The sequence below is a fragment of the Rasamsonia emersonii genome, assembly GCF_000968595.1.
Source record: "Rasamsonia emersonii CBS 393.64 chromosome Unknown ctg1118621760425, whole genome shotgun sequence".
Taxonomy (NCBI): domain Eukaryota; kingdom Fungi; phylum Ascomycota; class Eurotiomycetes; order Eurotiales; family Trichocomaceae; genus Rasamsonia; species Rasamsonia emersonii.
This window is the reverse complement of record NW_013563009.1, coordinates 1,924-22,244: the sequence shown is the minus strand read 5'-3', so window position 1 is coordinate 22,244 and position 20,321 is coordinate 1,924. Positions and strand designations below refer to the sequence as shown.

General features: G+C 50.1%; 6 protein-coding genes across 6 annotated transcripts; 5 read left to right on the top strand and 1 right to left on the bottom strand.

Moving 5' to 3' along the window:
- Positions 1 to 912: 912 nt before the first annotated feature.
- T310_6573 (uncharacterized protein) lies at positions 913 to 2,998 on the top strand (the record flags this gene model as incomplete). Its single annotated transcript, XM_013470607.1, has 7 exons — positions 913 to 1,116; positions 1,177 to 1,420; positions 1,472 to 1,660; positions 1,720 to 1,884; positions 1,946 to 2,254; positions 2,306 to 2,595; positions 2,660 to 2,998. 7 exons carry the CDS (start codon positions 913 to 915, stop codon positions 2,996 to 2,998), a joined length of 1,740 nt encoding a protein of 579 aa, XP_013326061.1.
- Positions 2,999 to 4,254: 1,256 nt separating this feature from the next.
- On the top strand, positions 4,255 to 5,489 carry T310_6572 (uncharacterized protein; the record flags this gene model as incomplete). The annotated part of the gene is made up of 2 exons (XM_013470606.1): positions 4,255 to 4,345; positions 4,396 to 5,489. The coding sequence occupies 2 exons, from the start codon at positions 4,255 to 4,257 to the stop codon at positions 5,487 to 5,489; spliced, it is 1,185 nt and encodes a 394-aa protein (XP_013326060.1).
- A 2,151-nt stretch (positions 5,490 to 7,640) lies between these two features.
- T310_6571 (Maltose permease) lies at positions 7,641 to 9,297 on the top strand (the record flags this gene model as incomplete). The annotated part of the gene is made up of 2 exons (XM_013470605.1): positions 7,641 to 7,983; positions 8,036 to 9,297. 2 exons carry the CDS (start codon positions 7,641 to 7,643, stop codon positions 9,295 to 9,297), a joined length of 1,605 nt encoding a protein of 534 aa, XP_013326059.1.
- Positions 9,298 to 10,114: 817 nt separating this feature from the next.
- On the top strand, positions 10,115 to 11,519 carry T310_6570 (uncharacterized protein; the record flags this gene model as incomplete). The annotated part of the gene is made up of 6 exons (XM_013470604.1): positions 10,115 to 10,194; positions 10,250 to 10,303; positions 10,351 to 10,357; positions 10,509 to 10,641; positions 10,751 to 10,796; positions 10,931 to 11,519. 6 exons carry the CDS (start codon positions 10,115 to 10,117, stop codon positions 11,517 to 11,519), a joined length of 909 nt encoding a protein of 302 aa, XP_013326058.1.
- Positions 11,520 to 12,318: 799 nt separating this feature from the next.
- Positions 12,319 to 14,798, bottom strand: T310_6569 (uncharacterized protein; the record flags this gene model as incomplete). Its single annotated transcript, XM_013470603.1, has 9 exons — positions 12,319 to 12,817; positions 12,878 to 13,257; positions 13,312 to 13,398; positions 13,436 to 13,472; positions 13,638 to 13,836; positions 13,931 to 14,114; positions 14,435 to 14,493; positions 14,591 to 14,643; positions 14,755 to 14,798. 9 exons carry the CDS (start codon positions 14,796 to 14,798, stop codon positions 12,319 to 12,321), a joined length of 1,542 nt encoding a protein of 513 aa, XP_013326057.1.
- A 2,087-nt stretch (positions 14,799 to 16,885) lies between these two features.
- T310_6568 (FAD/FMN-containing dehydrogenase) lies at positions 16,886 to 19,483 on the top strand (the record flags this gene model as incomplete). Its single annotated transcript, XM_013470602.1, has 6 exons — positions 16,886 to 17,340; positions 17,393 to 17,792; positions 17,843 to 18,023; positions 18,073 to 18,981; positions 19,142 to 19,174; positions 19,233 to 19,483. 6 exons carry the CDS (start codon positions 16,886 to 16,888, stop codon positions 19,481 to 19,483), a joined length of 2,229 nt encoding a protein of 742 aa, XP_013326056.1.
- Between the last annotated feature and the right edge of the window lie 838 nt (positions 19,484 to 20,321).

The following is a 20,321-nucleotide window of genomic DNA, read 5'->3' as shown; positions in this document are numbered from 1 at the left end:
ATTACTGCGGTGTAGCTAAGATGGAGAACGCACAAGCTCTAGCTATAGATCAGTGGTATTCTCCACTACATAGACTGGAATAGAGCCAAACGACGATAAATAGGGTGATGTAAAGTATGTTTGATGATTTATTGAGTCCACAGATGTAGCAATTTCCAGCATTTATCGTCATTCATTTTATCGGTAGAGTCGGATCGCCCATGCATCTGTTGTCAGAACGCAACTTCGTTGAGCAATATGGCGGTATCTCTTAAAGGTTTTCGCCTCAAGAGTCTCAAATGTAAAAGTTCCTGTATATTTCGAAGTCTTCTATATTTTTCAAAAAAAAAGGACATAACCTTGCCGCGAATTCGCGAATTGCTTCGTTACTCGTTTCACTTTCAAATGGATTTCTATGCAATGTATAATAGATTCTACTCCCAGCCATCCTTTTTGGCAACAGATGGACAGGAAGGTGAGACCATGGAAAGCAATGAAGTGATGAGTTAAAGCTACCGCAGAGAAGTGAGAAGTTCATCTTATGTTCCAGACATTCTCCGCTTCGTAGCAGACATAACTTTGTAAACTCTGGTCTATATCGGGTATGGAAGACATTTACTGATTGTTTCTGGGTATTATCAGCAACAGTAAATAGGAGTATTTGGATCTGCGGTTGAGGGAAGGTTAATAATTACTCGAATCTACAACGGAAAGATGAATCACCTTCTTAGCAGTACAGTAGATAGCCATGATTCAGTCAGAATTATGACCTACGCAATGACAAATGCCTGACAACATCCAGGAGCCGTACATAAGCTCCTCGATTGCTTTCTGTAGCGTGTGTTTCTACATTTCCAAGACTCTCGTTACCATCTCTCACCACGATCCCTTTGATCTGAACCGAAACACGTCGCGCGTTTAAATCGATCAAAAATGAAACTAGCATTCGTTCTCCTCCTGGCCAGCACTGCGTTCGCAGCTCTTCTCGCCCCAGAAGGACCCAAAGATCTGAAGCCCCGTCAGTGGTCACAGACAGGCGTATTGCCTTCGTATCAGAATAGCACAAATATTCCGACAAGTCCGGGATTTCCAACTGCTACTGCAGCTCCCCCAAATCCAACATCTCCGAGAACACCTGTTAATTCCAGCATGCCCGTGACGACATGACGATGACATATACTACCACCACCTGCCCAGGTTAGTGTCTTCATCGCTGACATGATAAGGGAATTTCCGGCTCACAGCTTGACAGTTGTCCCGACCAATGTCACCAGTGGTTCCTCTGTCTATAGCACGTCTGTTACCCAGACCAGCATCATCACTGTTACTACCGTATCCACCTGTTCGAAGGGCTGTCCAAATCCAACGCCGCCTCCTACTTCGACTTCTACTGAGATTCCCACGACCATGACAAGCACTTATACCATCACCACCTGTCCCGGTGAGCTCGGACTTCCCTGATATGATGGAGTCTCTAGCTCATAACATCCAGTTTCCTTTAGCACTGTAACTAGTGGTTCCGTCACCTATACCCAGCCCATAACTCAAACAAGTACTCTTACGGTTACGACTGTAGTAACCTGTTCCGGCGGTTGTCCACAGCCAACGACGCCTTCGAGCAGTCCTGTACCAGGTCCCACTTCCAGGACCATCACGATGACTTATAACACCACTTATCCTGGTCCGTTTCAAATCCATGCTTTTTTTGTTATTTTCAGACCTGCTAACGTGGTGCTACAGTAACGGATACTACTGCTACAAGCGGCAGCATAACATACACGAAACGCATTACCCAGACCAGTACGGTGACGATGACCGCAGTGTTGACCTGTAACACGGAGTGTCCAAATCCAACAGCACCACCGACCACAGTTACCGTCACTCATACTATGACAACCTGCCCAGGTCAGTGTTAAGCACCGTATCCGACGTGCAATGGCTCAGACTGCTTACGATCCTTTCCTAGCTAGCTGCTCGACAATGACCAACGGTTCCTACACTTACGTGCAGCTCGTCACTCAGTCCTGCACCATCACTACGGCTGTTGTGACGACCTGTGTTAGATGTCAGCCTACCACACTGCCGAGTTCTGATATCAGTTCTTCGAGTTCTTCTAGTTCTTCCTGTTGTTCCAGGTCTTCTACTTCTTCTACTTCTTCTCCTTCTTCTTCTTCTCCTTCTTATCCTGTTTTCGTTCCAAGTTCTATTCCTGCTTCTGCTCCATCTGCAAGCGTCAGCACAATCTATACGACCGTCACCACAATTACCTGGCCAGGTAAGCAAGTCAATCCAACAAAAAGGCATGTCCGCCGCTAACATTCTACAGTTGTGACCTTCAGAGGCACGGACGGACAATTACAGACCAGCACAGGAACGAACACTGTCGTCAGGGTATCATATTACACCTCATTGATTAGCGAGGCACCGCCAGCTGCAACTGTGGCTGGACCAGCATCTGAATCGATATCACCCCCATCAGGACCTGTATCTGCTACAGCATCATCTCAAGCTCAGAAACCCTCTCCTGCGACTGCTGTCACACCACCAGAGACCGCAACTCAGTCCCCTCCAGCAGCGCCTGCGCCTCCTACAATGACTCCATCTGCGTCTACTACAGTAACTCATCCGCTTGGCACCACCGTCTGATGCCTCTATACCTGCCGTACCTCCGTCGTCTCAGATATCGCCCTCGACAGAAACTGCGCCTTTCTCGAATCCGCAATCCCAACTTATCTCGCCTCCAGCTTCTATCTCTGTACCTGAGACTGAAAGTCAGTCCCCGTCTCCAGCAGCAACTGCATCCACTCCAGAACCTCAACCCCAACCACTACCACCGCCGCCTGCTGTCTCTATGCCTGCGACGATAACTACGTCGTCTCAGCAGCTATCGTTCCCAGCAGCAACTGCACCTGTCTCGAATACTCCATCCCAACCTTTCGCTTCTCCGGCTTCTGTCTCTGTACCTGACTTCAACTCAACTGCCTCCTTCGTCGCCTTCCTCGGCAGCACCTCAACATAGTCCAGTATCATATTCAGCTCCAGAACAAGGCACACCAGTACAGAGCCCATCTTCGACGCAGACGTCACTTCCCGCGCAAACTCTGCCTCCAGGACGTAGTCCATTCCTAACAGGACAAACATCCTGGGCAAGACCTACCGCGTCACACTTGCAGACTTCCTGGATTATCCCAGAGAGTCCATTATTCATGGGCAATGCTTCGCGAGTGACAGCGTTCAACCCATTATATGCACTGCTGGCAGGAATACCTTCGTTGATTGAGGTCTTCTAGTTGGGTAAAATTTAACTGGACATGTATATGGTAAGTATATAAATACTTGTACTTCTTCATTGAAATAGTCTGCTAAGAGATAGTCTATATTTAGGAGCGAGGGGAGTCTGTATTTAGAGAAGGAAGTTTGATAGAAAATGAATATGCCAATCTCAAATCGAGCTGTATTTCTACTTTCATAGCTGTTGGATTTCTTGCTTGAACTGGATTTCTAACTATTCTGATTTTGCTGTTCTACTGTATACATGCTATTTGATTGTCGAATTGGCTTTGCTTGATGCATCTGTCGTGCTGGGGAGCGTTGGTTGCTTAGGCATATACATACTTTACATATTTGTGCCTCTTTCTAATGCAGTTGTCATTATCGCATCGTGTATCACAGTATAGAGGTATAGATATATTATCTCTGCATTTTACCTAGGAGTTATATAAGTCTTTGATGCTTGCTGGCTTCTGTTTTGGTATGACAACAAGCTTTAATGCTCGTCTTTAATACCCGTTTATATATTTTTGAATGCTGCCGTAGGAAAAGCACAAGAATTACCAATGACTACAAAATTATCCAATTTCATCTGAGCATGTGAAATTCATCAAATCTGACCAACGTTTAAAAATTTCGAATTACCCGCTGCCCTTTCTTTACTGAAGTCTACTGTAATCTCCGTATCTCTTTAATTCCGGCGGCCAGCCTTATCCCCGGCAGCCAAGGATTCTAGGATGGAAATTTGGAAGGCTTCATGTAAGATTTTAGTCGAGCAGTGACGTGATCTCTAATCTAGTCAGGAATTGATTTGGCACGGGATGTATTCTGTACAGGGATATATAAACTCTTTATTCAACCGTCTGCATAACCAGCATTATAACTTCGTCGCAGCCTGGCTTTTGTTTCTCTTTCTTTTCTCCCCAGGTAGTAAATTTTTTTTGTATATTATTATCTATTTCGTATTGGTACTCCGCCGCACTCATATACAAATTTGTATGACAGATGGATGAATTCAACGACTTTTTATCGCAACAAACAGCCCGGGGGAACAGCTGCGTCCATGGCTGCGTGTTGGCAGCAATCAACAAAGCAGGTAAGCAAAGGAGGAAGTTCACCATTCTGGCCTATTTCTAACTTCGACAGGAAAACTGTTTTATACAAAAGCATCTGGCTACGATGCTGTCGGTCATCATGGGCGCCCTGTAACGCTGGATACGACCTTCTGGATTGCGAGCTGCACCAAGATCTACACGATCATTGCAGCCATGCAATGCGTCGAGCGTGGGCAGATCACCCTCGACGAGCCAATCGACGGAATCCTGCCTGAATTGAAACGCCCTCTGATAATCATACCAGAGGAAAATGACGCGGACGAGGCGCCTTTCCGTCTCAGACCTTCAACAAAGAGAATAACACTGCGTCACCTGCTCACGCACACCAGCGGTCTAGAATATGATTATCACCCATTGTTGGTACGCTGGCGCGAATCACGGGGCGAGGCTCCAAGATTCATGGAAGGAAAAGTGATCGATGCGCTTGAGCTGCCTCTGCTCTTCGAACCCGGTGAAGGGTGGGTGTACGGCGTCGGAATCGACTGGGTGGGAGTAGCAGTAGCTCGCTTGAACGGCATGGACACGCTAGAAGAGTATTTCGACCGCTATATCTATCGCCCTCTGGGATTGTCCTGGACGACATTCCGTCTGGAAAAGAGACCCGATATCCAAGCGCGGTTGATCGGCACGGCGGAGAGACAGAGCGATGGCAGCCTGAAAGACACACCCAGTCGCTGGTCTACAGACGCACCGGAGGATTCCGGGGGAGCTGGGCTGTACTCGACTGTTCCCGAGTTCATCGCGGTTCTCGGGGACTTGATCAAGGATGAGCCTGTGTTGTTGGAGCGAGATACGATCGACGTGATGTGTGAACCTCAGTTTGAGGCGGGCTCGCCGTGCCTACTGTCGCTGATAGCATCTAAGGACGGTCTCCGATCGATGACTGGGGATATCGATGACACGTCTGGCTTGAACTGGACTCTGGCAGGATTGACTGCCATGAAGGACACGGGAGCGATGAAAAAGGCCTTCATCGCTGGATTTGGGATGCCGAACCTGTCATGGTTTCTCAACAGAGAGCGGGGGATCGCCGCTGTGTTTGCGACGCAGGTCAATCCTCCTCTCGATCGCCGTTGCTATAGGCTAGCGCATCGGTTTTTTGATGAAGTTTGGCAGTTGGCTTGATATTGGACCTACCGGAAGGATATCAATTTGTTGGCGTTGAAAGAGCTTGCTTCTAGAAAATGAAGGTTCAATGGCATGCCCAACCGATACATACTGGTGGTTAAATGACCACAAGACTGTGATTGTGTTTCTCTTTGCTGTGCTAGTGATTTCCCTGGCGAGATGACCTAGAACGTCGCTTACGTGAAGTTCAAAAGCTGAGTCATATCAGGAAAGTCCTGTGGTGAAAAAACAGGCTTATCATTCAACATTCCCGGATGATACCGGACAAAAAAAATATCTGGCAATTGTAGAATTTAACGAAGGAAGAAGCAAAGAAGGACAGACAAGATTTCCTTGCGAATAAACTTGATACCGATTTTCATGCTCTTGTTTCATCCAGATAATCTGTACGATGGACCAGACTCGTCTTAGGTAATTCTATCTGACGAGAGTAAGGCTAGTCATATAAAAGGCATCAATTATATTAATTACGAGTAATTAATTCTAGATTCAGCTGAAAAAAACCCCCACGTGACTGCAGGAAACCAGACACCGCATTGCCCAAGGCACCATCTGGTTGTCTTTTCAGTTCATGTCTACCGTTTTCTGTCAGTGATTCCTGCAACAATGAGACGACGGACTCTTCTCCAGTGGCGACTAGAATCCGGAAGAGTCACTTGAAGTCCACCCGTGGATCTAAGCCCTGCAAGCAGCATTGCGTCAATTGCGATGAGCTGTGGCCTCGATGGTAGGATCCATATTTCTTTCATCCTTCTTACTGCACGCGAAAGGACGCTCATACAGACGATGTGTAGTCGGTACATCCATTCAAATTAATACTTCCTGACATTTTGAGCTGATCGCTGCAGCTTTCTCAGACTGTCAACGTGATACGATCTTGTCTCTGTCATGCCGTGATCGCCTGCTCTGCGTCTTTCCTTTTTGCAGGCCACAAAGTCACTGGAAGCAGACAAGTCGCGAGTCGCCATATGTACTGTACCCAGCCATCAAAGGCTGCGGCAGGGGCTTTGATCATTTTCCAGGACGAATGCAGATGCATTGCCCATGACGTCAATTCTGCTGTCGATGCATTGTCACAAATGGTAAGCTAGCAGAAACCACCATCAGATCATTATGTCTGATCACTAACTCAGAGTCTCTGTCACAGGCGTAGCTGGAAGATATTGATCGATGGAACGTCGGCGCTGAGAGACTAACCCAGTATCTACCAGAATAGGGAAATATGTCTCACGATATGTAGTAGCGACGCAGCCGTTCAGTAGCGATTCAGAGCTTTCAGATTATCACCAGCGGAACGGACGCGACAACATTGGAAAAGAAAATGATTTTTCTTCGGATATCGAATGCTTGCTGAGCGAAGGCTTGGACTTTCTGAGCAATTTCCTTTGCTGTGTCTGTCCTGTCGAGCTGTTCATTATGCGGGACTGCTGATGAGGTACTCTTGCAGTGTTGTTGGTTGGTGGTGGAAAACTCAGGTGAGCGGATTCGAGACTCTTTTTTTCTTGTTTCACGTTGAAAAATATACGGAATGACTTGCAGTAGAAGGGCTGAAATTATTCCTGTCACGATGATACAGACAGACGACATACGAGAGCAGGGCAGTGTTGGAGGGGTCGCGGAATGTCGCTCATAGCGGAATAACATTCTAGCAGCAGATTATCTGGGCATTTCATATCCTTCCATTGACTCGGTGCTGTGATTCGATACAATATAAACTGGCAACACAGTCATACCAAGCGAATAGGTAACTACTCTGCAGGTGTATTTCTGCCGCTGATAGGTGGAGAAATCGAGAAATCCACGGACTCCCAGCAGCAGTCGATCCGTCAATCCGGATGCAGATCAGCTTGATTATAGCCTAATTTCTCAGCGAGTCACTGCGGAGGACGCGTTCTGGGCTCGCGGGGTTTGTCTACCCCGGATTCTCCGCATTCGACGCCAAAGATACTCGCGCTTCTCCACCCCCGCAGGAGTTTGACAGCTTCTAGACTTCTAGACGCGATGGTCTCGTGTTGCTGGACGAGCCAAGACTGGGAGATGTGGACTGTTCACCAACATGATTACGACTGCTATATTTATACGACACCCATTGCCTAGCCCAGATTCTCTCTCGTTTACTGTCTTATTGTCACTGATGTATTCCTAGCCATGCCAGAGTACGAGCACAACCTCTCCAAGTCCGCCGCCCACCACGTCGAAGACACACTCGGGCAGGGCGCCCTCGTCGAGGCCAAACGCGCTTCGGACGAGGAGCACGGCCAGACGCTGTGGCAGGCGATCAGCGCCAACCGCAAGGCCGTCGCCTGGTCGATGCTCATCTCCATGTCCATCGTTATGGAGGGCTACGACGTCATCCTGATCGGCAACTTCTTCGGATACCCGCAGTTTGTGAAGAAATACGGCCACGACTACGGCGGCTCGGTCGGCTACCAGGTGTCAGCGCCGTGGCAGACGGGATTGTCGATGGGCAGTACGGTAGGGACTGTGTTTGGTATGTCTCTTTCGGTTTCGATGTATTCACATACTGATACTGATCGCTGCAGGCGGCATCCTCAATGGATACCTCTCCTCGGCCATCGGCTACCGCTGGGTCATGATCGGCGGTCTTTTCTTCATGAACGCCTTCATCTTCGTCGTCTTCTTCGCTCCATCGCTGCCCGTGCTCCTGGTCGGCCAGATCCTCTGCGGCCTCGCCTGGGGAGTGTTTGCCATCGTCGGGCCAACCTACGCGTCCGAGGTCTGCCCGACCAACCTGCGCGGCTATCTCACGACGTACGTCAACCTCTGCTGGGCCATCGGCCAGTTCATTGCCGCCGGCGTGCTGGAGGGCCTTATCCACCGCCCCGACGAGTGGGCGTACCGCATCCCCTTCGCCCTGCAGTGGATGTGGCCGCTGCCGCTGATGGTGGTCTGCTTCTTCGCGCCGGAGAGCCCGTGGTATCTAGTCCGCAAGGGCCGTCTCGACCAGGCTAGACGCAGTCTCCGCCGGCTGGCAGGCAACAAGACGGAAGAGCAGATCAACGGGCAGCTGGCGATGCTGGTGCACACGGCAAGGATCGAGGCGCAGATGGAGGAGGGCGTCAGCTACTGGGACTGCTTCCGGGGCGTAGACCGGCGCCGGACAGAGATCTGCTGCGTGGCGTTCGCCGGCCAGATCCTGTCAGGTAGCACGTTCGCCTACTCGCCCAGCTACTTCTTCACGACGGCGGGCATGAGCTCGGACCGGGCGTACCAGCTCAACCTCGGGGGCACGGCCATCGCGTTCGTCGGGACGATCCTGTCCTGGTGGCTGATCACGCATGTGGGCCGGCGCACGCTGTACGTGGGCGGGCAGGGGATCCTAGCGGTGACGCTGTTCCTGATAGGCATCCTGAACGCCTCGTCCAAGTCATCCGGCTCGCTGTGGGCGCAGGCAGCCTTCTGCATCTTCTGGCTGTTCGTGTACTCGCTGACTGTGGGACCAATCGCGTACGCCATCGTGTCGGAGACATCGTCGGTGCGGCTGCGCTCGCTGACCGTGTCGCTGGCGCGCACGACCTACCAGCTGGTTAACATCATCTCGCAGGTGCTGGAGCCGTACTTCATGAACCCGACGGCGTGGAACGCGTCGGGCAAGACGGGCTTCTTCTGGGGCTGCACGGCGTTGCTGACCTTCCTGTGGGCGTATTTCCGCCTGCCGGAGGCGCGAGGACGGACGTACGAGGAGCTGGATATCCTGTTTGCCAGGAAGGTGTCTGCGAGGAAATTTGCGTCGACGCATGTGGATGCGTATGCGGAGGGGGAGATTGTGTCGGAGAAGAAGTGATGTGAATATTCCTAATCCTTTGGAATGTAAGAATTTTCCTAATCGAAACTCCGATCACTGAATTGATAGTCCTGCCGTAGGGTCTTTAGCACTGTATAAAACGACGCAGGTTCAATCCAAATATACCACTTAATATTGTTTACGACGTTCCTTTTTTTTTCCCGTTCAATTTGCCCTTTTGTATACCCCTGTCTCTCCAATTGAAGGGGTATTTATCATCCCGTTCTCAGGGGTAGTATAAAATTGTCGGCATTCCCATCAACACTCCGTTCAATCAGCACAAATCTGCACACAGAGATAAGATTCGGCACCATCTTCATCAACACACTCTTCATCAACTGCTAACGTCAGCGGCGGACTGGCACGAATCGACCGCTGCCACGCCGTGACTCCTAGCGGGCTATTAACTTCATTAGCGACGCGGGCCGTGACGGATCTCCGCTTGCCGCGCGATTCAGCGTAAACATCTCGGCCTCGGCCCCATCTGGCTGAGAGCTGGCGATGAGATCGTTGAAGCTTATAAACACCGACTGTTGCTCCCCTGTCCAATGGCGATGTTTCTTCACGGCACAAACTCCTGTCAGCTGACGGAAGGCTGCTTCCTTCGGCATCCAGGGTGTCAATCGTCCGTGATGGAGTCGCGTTGGAGGTGGAGGCCTCGTGGAAGGTGGGTTGGCTGGCCTGGCAGGGATTTATTCGCTCGTGCCTGTATCCAGGGATGATTCTTCAGTTTTTCGTGCCTGGTTTGAAACCACCTGATTGATCTCCCACATCCAACCACCGTTCGTATCATTTAATATTCATATAATCGCTCGCCATGTGCCAGAACGTCACGACTGACGGCCCTCTCGAGGCCGATGACAATCCCCTCGACACCGACTCGGGGTACCAGGAGTCGTAAGCCCGACCAGCAGCAGGCAATCGGATGCTGATCTCTGACGATGATTGCCAGGATCACCTCGGCCAGCTACAGGACATCCATCGCATCGAGCGTGCGGAACTACAAGTAGGTGCTCGGAAGGAATTTTGCGAATGTGATGCTGACGAGACCAGGTACGAGGTATGACGATCGAGAAATTAAATATGACCTACGAAATTGCTTCTGACGAGCATAGAATGGCCGCCGATACCACGCCTACCGTGAGGGAGAATACCTCATTGTAATGCCCCGTTAACCTGGGCGAAATGGACGATCTCTGACACGCGTCTAGCCCAACGACGAAGAGGAGCAGGATCGCATGGACCTGCTGCACCACGTCTACCGAATGCTGCTGGGCGGCGAGCTGCACCTCGCCCCCATCACGAAAAATCCCCAGCGCGTGCTGGACCTCGGCACGGGGACTGGTATGAAGACACACTGCAGTTTCTTTGGGACGGTGCTGACACTCGATAGGCATCTGGGCGATTGATTTTGCCGAGTAGGGTTCCTTCTGATTGGTATGCTGGGTCATAGATTCGCTGACGCGAGTCCAGCCAGTATCCCTCTGCGCAGGTTCTGGGTAGGTAGAGATTGAACTGATGAAATGAGCATGGCTAATGGAAAAAGGCAACGACTTGAGCCCGATCCAGCCGGGATGGTTCGTCTATCTCACACGTATATATATCATGATTGTTGCATCTCTGACGTGTGCAGGACACCACCCAACTGCTCCTTTGAGGTCGATGACTTCGAGGCCGACTGGCCCTACCGCACCCCCTTCGACTACATCCACGGGCGCGAGCTGGCGGGCTCGATCAAGAACTTTGACCGGCTCTTCTCGCAGGCCTTCAAGCACCTCCGCTCAGGCGGGTATCTGGAGATGCAGTCGTTCCGGATCGAGATCTTCTCGGACGACGACACGGTGGAGAAGAAAGCCGTCTACACGAAGAAGTGGATCGGGCTGCTGCAGGAGGCGGCGGAGAAATTCGGCAAGCCCATGGCCAACATGGACGAGTGGCCGGACAAGATGACCAAGGCCGGGTTCGAGGACGTGACGATGCGCATCATCAAGGTGCCCATGTCGCCGTGGCCCAAGGACCCCAAGCAGAAGGAGATAGGCACCTACATGCAGGTCGAGCAGTTGCAGGCGATTCCGGGATACACGACCGCGCTGCTCAGCCGGGTCCTGGGCTGGTCCAAGGAGGAGATTGACGTGCTGCTGGCCCATGTCACCAACGAGCTCAAGGACCGCTCGATCCACCAGTACGCGAAGCTGTACATCGTGTATGGCAGGAAGCCGTGACCGACGGATGCACTGAACGAACTCGGATGGTATAGTGCCTTTTTGTTGTCCTCGTTCTTTTTACCAGGGTGTTAGGCGACGTCATTCCTTCTCATGCTTTTATCCGTTCAATGTTTATACTTTCATTCGCAATATAGATTCTGCATATATGACGTGATGACCTGATGAGAATACCCCATTGCAATAGGAATATCTATTTACAGAGACACTTGATACCACCCTCAACAGACAAAATCAGAGCACGTTTCATGAACAAATCTCTCAGAGTGACAATAAGTATTCTAATAGATACTGCTAGTAATTTCGGACAAGTCTCCAGTGGAATCGATAATGCTGTCTTGATTTGGATACAACGAATAATCCATCCACGTATTCTTCCGTCGGTATCTACAGGGGTACCAGAGGCTGGTAGACCAGCGATGCGAGTATTGCAAATGTGATTCGCATGTCACTAATAATAACCGCAACGACAACTGTACGAGAAGATTTACGATTTTCTGTGTGATGTCAATATGAGAGTTGCGTACTGCCGATATATATATTATCGAAATGCACCACGCTCGACATTTCTGGAAATATATCTATAAACGGAGGGGGAAAAACGATACCTCGTCAGAGGGAAGAAAGTCGTGATAATTGCGTAACCACGCTATTTGTATAGATATGTACAGTACATCGATCATAAACCTGCATAGTTCACATACCATCAACCAGACCGTCCCGAAAAATAAGTCAAACATGAATAAGTTAAAAACCGCTGGGCTAAAGTTCCTACAGTGAATTTTTCCTTCCAGCCACGCTAAACCAAACTGTCAATGCTGCCCACGTTCTCCTCCGTTATCGACAAATCCGTCGTCTTGACGATGCCCGCGCCCATGACGCCGTCCTCGTCGCTCAAATTAGGACTGGCAGTGTTCGTCCGCTGACCACTGGCAGGGCCCGCGATGTCGACGACCTGGCTGCGGTTCTTCTGGCCCATCTCGAAGACGTCGTCCGGCGCCGGGTTCGACGCCACGTTACGCGAGTATCCCGGCCCGCTGGACCGGTAGTAGCGGTTGCCACTGGCGCGGGATTTCCCGTAGGCTGATGTACCGTCTCGTCTGGACGTGCCCAGCAGCCTGGGCAGGTAGCGGTTGGCGATGGTCTTCATGGAGGGCCCGCACGCGGCGATGACGGCTGTGTTGACTTCGACGGCGGACGAGGCGAAGCCGATATTGTAGGTAGGGTCGGGGTCGACGCTGCTGGGGAAGAAGACTTGCACGAGCTGGGCGAGCCGCCAGCATCCAATGGCGGTTGCACTGGATGTCAGTGAGCTAGGAGCAGTAGAAAATTCATGCATGGATGGATGGATGACTTACACCCCGCCCAGGGAGAGAATGCAGCACACGGCAATCTTCCGCCGAATGGGCATCTGCAGGGAATAGGTGATCATGATGGGAATCGACAGGACGAGCAGATCAGTGAAGATGGTCATCACGGCCGTCGAGACGTAGAAGGCGCCCTGGTTGATACACGTCCCGCCGGGGATGGTCTTGTCGAAGACAAAGCGCACGGGGTGGCACTGGAAGAGGTCAGCCAGCAGGATGGCGATGCACAGCAGCGCCGTGAACCAGAGGGTGCCCCAGCTGAGGTAGTAGACGGTGCGCGAGCGCGAGTCGAGGCGGAGGAGGAAGATGAGGACGGAGATTTTGACGAGCGAGAGGATGGGGTTGTAGAGGAGTTGGTTGGCGTAGTTCCACTGCAGACAGTGCTCAGCATGTGCCGGTAGAAAATAATGGGTAGCAGCGCTTACGATCTGCCCCTTTTCCACGTCGTAGTCCTTTGGGATTTCCCAGATGTGGATGCCCACGTAGTTGGTTTTGATGTCTGGGTCGTTAGACTAGACGCATGTAATCGACAGGGGTGGAACGACGTACAGTACCAGGACGTGATCGTTTCGCCCAGGGCAAGAATCTACAGAATCAGTCCATCATTTCCAGACGAGATACTGACGAATGACATACATAAGCAGCGAGAATCAGCCAGTCCTCTACCCAGAAGAACGTCAGCATTGTGAGTGCTATCGATAAAGGCGATAGCCTGATTGTCGATCGTTGCCTAAAAAACAAGACGACTCACCGATCAGGATCGAAGTCTGCGAGAGTCGGCGACTCCAGAATCGAAGGATCATGGCGATGCCTCCCAAGGCCGGAAAGGCGACGATGATGCCCAGGGCGACTTTCTGGTAGCTGTCGTCCATTGTCGATCACATTCTGAGAACTGTCCTCAGCAGCCTTCAGGTAAGTAAAAAATGAGAGAACAGGACGATACGACAGTCCTAACCTCCGGGCACTCGTCGGTTCTTCTACCCCGAGCAATTTATTTATTTGAATTGATCGATTAGATTGATTGGATGGATTGACTGGACTGACCCCTCCCGGAACGTTGGGAAAGTATCCAGTCCAGTTTGTGTATCTTAAACTCGGGCCTACTGCAGGCACGAGGGAGGCTGTCTGTCAAGTCAACTGTCGACCTGTGTTGGACGGTGATTAAGTTCGGCAAGACGCCACGGGGATATAGTCTGTATCGTATAGAACCGAGGACAGCAAGCAGTCCCTAGAGAAGGCAGGCATGCACAGCCATAATGGATTATTATCTTCGTATTATTATATTATATTAACTTGATAATAAGGATAAATTGAGTTCTACTCCGCGAAGTGTGAGTATTGCTTTATGATGCTAGGACCGATTCTCCGCTGACTGCAGGATTATTCTGTCCGGCGTCTTTCCCACAATCCAATATGAGTTCCTTTGTGTGTACGATCAGATCGAAGTAACTGTGCTGAATCCACCTTCCCACACTTCCGGTGTGACAGGGCCCTGGTCCCTGGTTCGTCTTCTCCACTCGATCCAAAGGTGCAGAAGATATGTCTCACAGATAGATACGCCGTACGGAGGACTAGCAGGATCCACCAGCTAGAGCAGCAAGCAGTTTCTGCCGAGAGGGTACCATAGCATTCTTATTCATTATTATTTGCATGCCGATGTTCGGCTTTATCCGCGGCGCTAAGCAGCGTGCTAGCTGCACATACTGCAGATTCTCACTCCCACGTCTGGAGTATCGTTAGCTGGGTTGCTAACTCGGCTGGAGAGGTGTGGTTGATGGTGTTCATCCGTTGTATCTACTCATACGCATGGAGGACCACTGCGATCTACCACTACATGTACTCCGTACTGGTCAAGAGTTACTACTTACGTATGCTCTACGGAATCCATCGGATCGTATTCGGCACGAGGCATGGTTGGCTGCCAGTGATGGATAGCTGCGTGTCAGATATCGAATTCAACGGGCCATCGACGGCAGGCAGGGGTCGGACGAACCGTACTCTGTAGCTCGATAGTACAGTAGGGCACTTTACCAGAAAGAGCAGGTGAAAGCAGGACATGTAAATGCATTAATATTCAGAAGAAGAATTCTACTACGGCAAGGAAATAATAACAATAATGAAGGAATTAAGCTGAGACAAGGCGCGGAAAAATTCCCGGCGTTGTTGCTTGGCATTATCCCACAATTAATTCGAATAATAATTATTCAGACAGGATAAAGTTCGACGGACAAGAAATCTAGGTATTTACTGCTTCACTACTAGACGATACTCCATCCTCAGCCATGGTTGCATGTGGGCTAGGCATTGTCTAGTCTCTGTTTACTTCTCGGCTATCTTCCGCTGCAGTATTCTGGTTTCAGGCGAAGACAGCCTTAATTCCGGGATTATGTCCGGAATTTAGTCGAGCATTCTGTGCTTAGCCTGATAGAAGAGTATCTCTGAATCGAACAGTGGTGAGTGTTCGTACTTCTTGTGATAGTGGGGTTAAAAAAAATAAAAATAACCGCGGGTGGCAAAACAGCAAAGAAAATATCCATGCACTGACACTGTTACTGCTGGCTGGGGTACACGATCGATCTCGATAAACGCAGTGGGCCGAGATCGATATCTTGCACGTGGGAGAATCGATTCCCCCGTTGTACTCCGTAGGTCCAGATCAGGGAGTGGAATAATACCGGTCAGTAAGATAGTAGAGGAGATAGACTGCCTGTGCGGCAACCCACGGAACGACCGCGCGTTTTATTTAGATTAGGTAGAAATAGCCGAACCCTAATGGAGACGGTGGATAACGATTAGCGACTGATAGGATTTCTCCGGTGGAGGATATATCGTTGGCGTCGTATTCGGTCTGGTCCAGGCCTGGATTGGATATCGGAGCGAGAACTGTTATGTAATGATCGAATTCAACACTAAGCACTAGGACAGGATAACTAGGACAGGATACGAAGTTATTCTAGGGAGTAGACACAAGCAGTAAACTACGGAGTACTCCCTAGTGTCTGGTTATTATGGTCACTGGCTCGTGCCACGCACTACTGCAGCCTGCCCAATGCGTCAGTCGACCATCAGAGGATTATTAAAGCCCCTGATCGCTCGCAGGCAAATATGAATACTACAGAGTAGAAGAGGACTGTGGGTGATTCAGATCCCCGCGAAGATCCAGCAAGAACTGATCGACAGCATAGATATGGTCGATCACAAACATCATTGATAGAAATATATCTTTCCAGCTAAATTCATAGCTTTATAAGAATAATCTCCTAATTTTTTCAGCTTGAATTTTTAATTTTATTTTTGTTTAATTGTAATTACAATAGCGCCTACCATCGCTAGTAATAAAATTATTGAAACAGCTAATATTTTTCTACACTAAAGTGTAATATAATTTTATATGGATAGTATACTAAAGGATTACCAAAACCTACAGTATCATGTAATGCAATTAAGTGCATTAATGCTAAAGCAGCTTATACGGAGTACTCCGTATAATACGGACATTGCATAACAAAGAAACCTCTTAATCATCTATCCCACCTTCCCCTCCCAGCAAAGCGCATCGGCTCCGATCGGAGGACTGTCTCGAAAGAGGATGGCTAGATCCCTTCGATAGTCTGTAGTTTCCTCCAGAGTAAGCGTCTTAGGGCTCGATGGCGCAGTTCCGACTCGGCCACGCGCTTGACAGGCTGGGTGACTATTGGCAAAGGTGGAACCGTGCCTTTTGAGGCTGGAATGCGCATTCTAGCCACGCCACCGCTATCGTGCTGTCGGCGATAACTACGAGTCTCCTAACACAAGCTTTGGCATAAGGAAGAATATAATAGCACTCAGAACGGAGTGCTCCTTATTGTGTCTTTAGGAATTTTTTTTGTTGTACTTTTCATTCTATTAGTTGTCAACAAGCATCAGCAACAACTCGCGGTTGCTGGTCTTGCAGTCATTCGTTTCTTAATCCCACGCTCGTTTCGTTTCTTTTAGCCTTTCGTTCTTCTTCCTGCCATCATGATCCCTCTGGCTCGTCTGGGCGGCGCTCTGCTGCTGGCGACGCTCGTCCAGGCGCAGTCTTCAACTCCTACATCCCTTGCGCCAGCTGCCCAGACGGTCTCCTCCTCCTCAGCTGCTGGCGCACCACTGTTCGCGACCGAGCAGGTCCAATTGACGCAGCCTGTGATCGACAACCTGACGACCACCCTGAACGAGTCCACCGCTGCCCTCTTCGCCTTTGGCAACAGCACCGCCAATTCCACACTCGCCGCTCGTTCTTTCGGCAGCTGCAAGGTCTTTCCGGGCGACGCTTTCTGGCCGTCGGAGCTGATCTGGGATATCTTCAACCTCCTGCTGGGCGGCGCGCTGATCAAGACCGTCCCGTCGGCCTCGCCGTGCTATAATGGCTGGGGAGACTTCAACAGCGCCGAATGCAGCGCTATCGCCGCGCAGTGGAACAATTCCAACTTCCAGTACGTGCGCAAGTCATCGTTTGCAATGGATATGTACCTGACGTGACTGCAGCGCCGCCGACCCAACCTCCGTCATGTGGCCGCTCTACGAAGGACGCAGCTGTCTGCCCACCGACATCGCTGTCTACAGCAACTGCTCGCTGGGCGGCTATCCCAGCTACGCGGTGAATGTCAGCAACGTCGCGCAGATCCAACTGGCCGTCAACTTTGCGCGCAATGCCGGCCTGCGCCTCGTCGTGAAGAATACCGGACACGACTTCTTCGGCAAGTCGGCGGGCGCCGGGGCCCTCAGTATCTGGACGCACCATCTGAAGGAAATCGAGTATCTCCCTGATTACCGCAGTCCGTCGTATACCGGTCCGGCCGTCAAGATGGGCTCTGGCGTGCAGGCGCAGGAGATCTACGCCGCGGCCAAGCAGTACGGCGTGACGGTGGTTGGCGGCGAAGGACGGGTGAGTCTGTCTTCCGAAGGAAGGGAATATCCTACTGATTTATTGTCTAGACCGTCGGTGTGGCAGGAGGCTATGTGCTGGGCGGCGGACATTCTCCCCTGTCCAGCGTCTACGGTCTGGCAGCAGACCAGGTGCTCGCCATGGAGGTCGTTCTTCCGGACGGGCGATTCACGACGGTGACGAATAAAACCAATCCCGATCTCTTCTGGGCCCTGCGCGGTGGTGGAGGCTGTAAGTCTGAATATTCGAGACGTGACTTATATCTGACTAACGGAGACAGCCACCTTCGGCATCGTCACGTCGATCATCTCGCGCGTCTATCCCCAGATCCCCGTCACATTGTCGACCTTTTCCTTCTCGACGGCCACCAGCCCGTCGGTGGACAACTTCTGGGCGGCGGTGCGCGCGTACTACGACCATTTCGTCGACTTCACGAACGCAGGCACATACGCGTACTTCTGGATCCTGCCGACGGGCAACGACTCGTACTCGTTCCTGATGAACCCCTTCTTCGCCGTCAACCACACGGTCGAGCAGTACAACGCGCTGCTGCAGCCGTGGTTCGACACGCTGGACAGCCTGGGCGTGTCGTACGCCCCCAGCACGACCTTCTACGACAACTTCTACGACGCCTGGGATGCCGGCTTCCCCCTTGAGACGGTGGGATCGGTCGACATGATGACGGGCTCGCGCCTGTTCCCGCGGGCCAATTTCGTCAACGAGACGCTGCTGAATATCACGTTCAACGTGCACCGCCAGACGCTTGAGGCCGGATATCCGATCCTGGCCTTCCAGATGAAGGCGGACCTGCCAGCGGACGCGACGCCCAACGCAGCCAACCCGGCATTCCGGCAGATGCTGATGCACGCCATCAGCTCGACGACGTTCGCGGCTGGGGCGAGCAACGCCGAGATCCTGGCCGACATGAACTACTTCACGTTCGACGTGCTGGGGCCGTGGCGCGAGACGTGTCCGGAGTCGGGGGCGTACATGTCGGAGGCGGATCCGCTGGAGCCGAACTGGCAGCAGGCGTTCTACGGGGAGAACTATGCCAGACTGTACAGCTTGAAACAGCAGTACGATCCGACGGGGCTGCTGTATGCGCGGACGGCGGTAGGCAGCGAGGACTGGGAGGTGCAGAGTGTCGACGGGCTGCCGGATCAGAATGGGCGGCTGTGTCGGGTGGGCAGTAAGTAGGTCATAAGTATACTGTATATACTATAGAGAGATTATAATTTCAGTATATATGTATATACGGTAGTTTCGAAGCTCGAATATGTTCGTTCGATATTCGCGTCTCACAACAGGATGACAAAGACAATGGAAGACATATCTGTACATGTAGCTAGGGAATTCGATAAGAATCTACTCTAGTCGATCTGGTATGAAGGGCGAGAGACCATCACTGAAATAGTCTAAGCTATGATTTCCACGGACAAGCTCTGCAAAGGAAGTCATTCAATAGGCTTAGCTCTTTCAACCCCGCCGTCATTAAGCTGGCTCTAATACTGCCAAGTCCCTCAATTGATCTGCAGACTGACCCAGACAACAAGCAAGCTATGCAAGGATACACTGCGTTGTCACTGCGTACGACAGGTCTGGTGGGCATTCCGGCTTTGCAGTGCTCGATTTTGCGTATGCAAACATTGGTGCAGTTTTGGCACATGGACTTTTTTTACTTAAAAACATAAATTATCAACATAATTATAGGGTTTTCTTAAACAAAAAAAATAAATAATAAAAAAAATAAATAATAAAAAAATAAATAATAAAAAAATAAATAATAAAAAAATAAATAATAAAAAAAATAGAATAATAAAAAATAGAATAATAAAAAATAAATAATAAAAAATAAATAATAAAAAATAAATAATAAAAAATAAATAATAAAAAATAAATAATAAAAAAATACAAAACTGCACCAATCTTTGCGTATGCTAAATCTGCCAGCTTGGTTTCCTCGAACCGATCAATATGAATATTTGATAAAGACTTGAGAAGAAGCTCGACTTGGGTTAGGCAGTACTAACCTTTGATACCTAGTGAAGGGGTCATATGACTGTGTATAGGGATTCAGTGGCCGTTTAAGGAGAGATGGATCCTAGAAGAAAGTTAACTTCTTTTAATCTAAACAAGTTTAAGGTGGGTAAAAAAATACACCATTTTCCGTGCTATTCCCAAAAGCAGGTCAAGGTATCTCTTCACCTTTTGAACTTGGCTGTGGAGACAAGAGTTTTATGTCAGCCAGCCACCACCTGAATTCATATTTAGGTGACCTTTGTCCCTTTTAATATTTGATATTGCAATGTCTTTCGTCAGCCATGTGTTCAGGATCGAAGTCCTTCTCTGTCGATGAAAAGATGTTTTCATTGTTAAATGCAGAGAAAAAATAATACAAGGTAGAATTCATAGAATACTACCCCAGGCTTCATGAATCGCTGAACTCATCTATACAGATAGATGGAAGAAGCTAGGTTCATGCCCTATGATCCCGCAAGAGTGTTCTCTGCATCGCTATAGGTCTACTGT